The following is a 5,014-nucleotide window of genomic DNA, read 5'->3' as shown; positions in this document are numbered from 1 at the left end:
CAATTAATAGCTATATTAACCCTCCGTCTGACAACGTTATTTGAGATCTTTCGATTGACAACGTGGATGTGTCGTCTTTGACGTTACTTACCCATAACCTTAAAGTATTTTAAAAAATCTTAAAAAATTCATAAAACATCTGTGTGTTAACATTGTAGATAATATATATATATATATATATATATATATATATATATATATATATATATATAATATATTATATATAATATATATATATAATTTTTTATATTTTCTAAGGAAGAAATTTCAATTTGTTTTTAAATTTATTTTTCATAAGTTTGCTTTAACGATTAAATCATGTACTGAGATATATTATAGCCATGTGAGTGAGGACATATGACGCTATTATTGAATATATCATATATAGAATAAATGTGTTGCTCGAAGTAAAAAAAGGTTAGATATATTGCATGACCTCCGGTTGAGAAAGATAGAAATCATTTTACGAGCATCGTCGGCAGAGAATTAATTCAACTTTCGTGGTAAAAGCGTCTTCAATGTTTTATTGATTTAGTTATTTATAAGAGACCAATGTCAATAAATTCTGAATATTGTTACAAATTTTTTATCACACTTAAAGTAATAAGTACCTACATCATAAAGGCTTGATTTAATTAGACAGCTATGAATAATGATGCTGGATTATGAGTATCATATAACAAATAACAAGATAAGTAAAATTGTTATTTAGTTTATTGTTACATATAGTAATATTTACTTACAATTAGATTTATGAGTTCTTTAAATTTATAAACTTATTATCGTAAAATAAAAATATTAAAAAAAATAATAAAGAAATAATCTCTATCGTAAAATCATTATCGTAAAATAAAAATATTAAAAAAAAATAATAAAGAAATAATCTCTTCACATCTTCCTTAAAGCCATTTCGATGGATGTAACTTTGCTATTGCATACATCGTGCTCAGTTGTCATATTATACAAACATTTTTGTATCAGAAGCCATATTTGTTGAGATTCTTTAGGATAGCACGCATGCAATACAAAAAAGCACTTGTAGCATACGTCGACAGCTTTAAGAGCACTTTCAATTTTGTATAATGTTTTATCAATGCAAACGTAGTATGCGTTAACTGAGCTAGCGTCACGTCCCACGAAAATAATAAATGGTTGCAGAGTCAAATTTAACGCAGCTGCTCTATTCCTTTGACGTTCAATATCACGTTCAAAATCAGCAAAACTCTGGAATAACAAGAAATAAATATCTCTTTCAGCTCAACTGCAGCAATTATATTTTTACATACATAAAATTGTTTTACATAAAATATAAAGGATATAACAATATTACTTACATTTACTGATAAAATAAAAGAATTTAATGATTCACTTATTGTAGGCTTCATGCTTCTCGTACCTTTACGAATTCTCATTGTTGGGATACATAATGCTGGCAATAGTTTTAAGAGTCTAATATTTCTTTCTTCTAAAAAAAATTGAGATTACGAAATAAATGTATCTATATTATAATAGCAAAATAATTAGATTGAATAATAATAGAAAATGTTAATTTTACGTGTTACCTTCTGATGTATTTTCATTTATTTGGTTTAATTGTTCCTCATATACTTTATCTTTAATTTCAATTTTCATGAGAGCATGTATTTTTCGTGAAAACTCTGGCCATTCATTGTATATAGAAAGTATGTTTCCGAATTGTGCAGTATAATCAGATTCGATCTGTAAAAATTGTTAAAAATGATCAGTCACATGGGTTCTACGAACTTTTCAAAATACTACTGTTAAAATATTCACCAATTTGTAACCCTGCGGATGTTTTAAAATTGGCCATTTCGTAAAAATGAGATGAACATTTCCATCCTTGTGTGTAGTCATATCCATTATTCTAGCAAGTCGACTTGCCTCCCAATGTTCAACAACATCGGTCCATGGTTCCTGATTATATTTTAACCATTGCAGATGAGGTTCGCACAATTTTAAACCTACACATATAATATGTATTTTTCATTTTATAGTAAATATTTCTTATGTATAGTAACTTTTATTTTATTATTTTTCCAAAAGAAATAGTTAATATATTAATGTTACGTTACATGTCTTGCATTGTAATAATTACAGCAAAATCAATAGTAATAGTTCACTTACATTCCGTATTTATATCCACGGTTAATCCCGACATACTATTACTTTTTTTAAATTTTTTGTTTGTTTCCACTAATCCAGATTTTATATAATCTCTACGATTGTTGCGATATCGATCGACAAATATTCCTTTTGAAATCTTTTGGTGTCGCCCTTCATGTAAGGGTGGCACATAATACAATTCAGGTTTTTCTTTAAAATAATTAGCTACTTTTATAGCAAGCTCTTTAATGTGCATATTTTTCAATTCAAGCCTAAATAATAAGTAAATATAAATATAAGCAAGTATTACTTTATATTATTTTATAGTATTTTGTTTTATTTATTTTATATTATTTTATATGTTTATTTACTTATATGTATATTTTTTGTGCTTTGTATTATACTTACGGATATGGTTTCTTAGTGATAGCAATTGGCAAATGTGTCATTACTACATCTGCTAATTTTCTACGCATTACTGCATTTAATTGACCATGCGTTTCATAGTGGCTTAAAATGATATAGCCGGTGCTAGTTTCTTTTAAAAATGTTTTCAGATCCTATATAAGAAGAAAAATTAGTTTTAATATCTTTACACAAATAAACGCTTTTTTTTATTAATAGAAATATATTTTCTTTAACATAATATATTTAAAATATTTAATTATTTTATTATAATTCCAAAGGCACAACAAGTATTCTAAATAATATACTAAACATAAATACGTACCAGATGACGAATAGCATTGGCAAGCTGAAAATCATCAATTTGGCACACTTCAAATTCTATAAGTTTGTTTTCTTTCTGCTCGATATGTTCCTCTTCATCTGACTGAACAAGTCCCTTTTCTTTATCAACAATTATTTTAATATTGTCAACTTGTACAGTATCAATTATCTCAGCATCACTTGCACGTTCCACAATTATATTTGGAGTAACTGTTTCAGATGTGATATTGTTTGTATCCTTTACTGTTACAGGATTACTTGTTTCACATGTTATATCAATTATCTCGGCTGGCGCATTAATTGATATCTTACTTTCCTATAACATATATATATATATATATTGACACAATATTAATACATATTTTACAAATTTTATTTTATTAACTTTTTTGTGCACTATTGCTATTAATTCGTATTAATTTAGTACAAGAGTATTTATTGAAATAAATATTCCTTTAATAAATAAATCCAAAGTGCAGTACAATAAGATAAACAATATATTCTACTTATTCATTTATATTATAGAATTAATTTACCTTGTTATCGAAAATTGTCTCCGTCTCAACTATAGAGTTTTGCAACTTTTCCAAGTTTTTTTCAAACTTTAGTCTTTTGCCTATTTTAGGTATAAGAACCTCTAAGTTTTTTGAGCCAGCTTTTAATTGTAGAAGTGATTCGAAATCAATTTCTTCATCTACACATTAAAATTTTCTTTTACAATGAATGCTTTACAAACGATTTACAATAATTATAAAGTTATTAATTAATTAATTAAAATAATAGACAATGGTCATAAACTCTTGACAGAAAGATAGATTTTATTACATTTTTTGATTTTGTTTAGCTTATATGTATCTTTGGTCTATACGGTTGAAGACACATAAACTTTTTTTTACTAGCCTATTTTTAATTTAATATACTGCGGTTTGTCCGCATCGCTTTTTACATAAATATGTGCCAAAAAAAATGCGTTCAGCATTTATAGTTCACGTTACATATATTTCATTTTCAGAAATAAATAAATACTTTATATTAATTTATTGATACAATTGAGATGAGAATACTAGCCATTGTGTATAGATAAAGATAAATAAATATAGATGAAATAAAAGTCTTTACTTACCCTCAAACAGTTGTATGAGATCAGGAAACCCCCACTGTTTTAATAAATCTTTCACTGCTGTATCCATAATGAGGTTATGTGAGGTTCTGTGAGGAGAGAAAGAACGCACAAAAACATAAACGGTCACTTTAGTTTAGATGTTAGGTCTTTCTTTGCCCTTGCTTTCTTGTTATGCAGTGTCTCGAATAAACAGATAAATACTGACAAGGACGAACAGGTAGATCGACAGGCAATAACCACAGTCCGCAACGCTTGCCGTGCGAAGAACTAAGGGTGCGTTCACTGCGTTCCCCTTATCGCTCGCAACGCTCGTGGAATCATTTCATCCTTGTTGTTTGTCAAATGTTAAACAAGAACGAAATGATGCTCGCAAGCGTTGTGAGCGATAAGTGGAACGCACCCGAAGAAGCTACGTGGTAGCCAATAAACTTCTGGTCCTTACGAAAAAGCGGCACGTGATTGGCTACCGCGTGGTTTCTTGCCGCGCGGCAAACGTTTCCGCATCCTGTGTCACCTGTGTGAAGGAGAAGGAGCCATATTGGACGCGGATACGTTTGCCGGTTTCCGCCTGTTCGTCCTCGTCAGTACTTTTCTAGACACTGCAGGGTCTATATAGCAAGAGCAAACATAGAAAGTGATTGTAAACTAATAACAGTATATACTTATTGATACATAAGAAATATCTAACATCTAAAGTGACCGTTGAGATTTTTGTGTGTTCTTTCTTTCCTCACGTAATCTTCACACATTATATGGATGCAGCAGTCGAAAATTTATTAAAACAGTTTTACTGATCTCGACATAAAACTGATGTTTGCAAGTAAGTAAAGAATTTTATTTATCTTTATCTATATTTTATAAACACAATGGCCAGTATTCTCATTTCAATTGCATCAATATATTGAGTATATTTATTTATTTCCGAAAATGTAATATATGTAACGTAAACTGAATGCCATGCTGAACTGTAGAACGCATTTTGTGGCACATTTATCTAAAAAACAATGCGAGAATACGGACAAACCGCATATGTTAAAT

The 5,014-nt window shown here is 28.8% G+C and overlaps 1 protein-coding gene across 1 annotated transcript; it reads right to left on the bottom strand.

The window, feature by feature from the left end:
* Positions 1-696: 696 nt before the first annotated feature.
* LOC139824486 (uncharacterized) lies at positions 697-4,647 on the bottom strand. The gene is made up of 9 exons (XM_071797008.1): positions 3,977-4,647; positions 3,390-3,547; positions 2,855-3,169; positions 2,533-2,684; positions 2,146-2,396; positions 1,795-1,982; positions 1,563-1,719; positions 1,335-1,465; positions 697-1,224 (listed from the first exon to the last, which is right to left on the bottom strand). The coding sequence occupies exons 1-9, from the start codon at positions 4,041-4,043 to the stop codon at positions 889-891; spliced, it is 1,755 nt and encodes a 584-aa protein (XP_071653109.1). The 5' UTR covers positions 4,044-4,647; the 3' UTR covers positions 697-888.
* Between the last annotated feature and the right edge of the window lie 367 nt (positions 4,648-5,014).

Source organism: Temnothorax longispinosus, unplaced genomic scaffold (genome assembly GCF_030848805.1).
Source record: "Temnothorax longispinosus isolate EJ_2023e unplaced genomic scaffold, Tlon_JGU_v1 HiC_scaffold_396, whole genome shotgun sequence".
In the NCBI taxonomy this organism is placed as follows: domain Eukaryota; kingdom Metazoa; phylum Arthropoda; class Insecta; order Hymenoptera; family Formicidae; genus Temnothorax; species Temnothorax longispinosus.
This window is presented reverse-complemented; position numbering and strand designations above follow the sequence as displayed.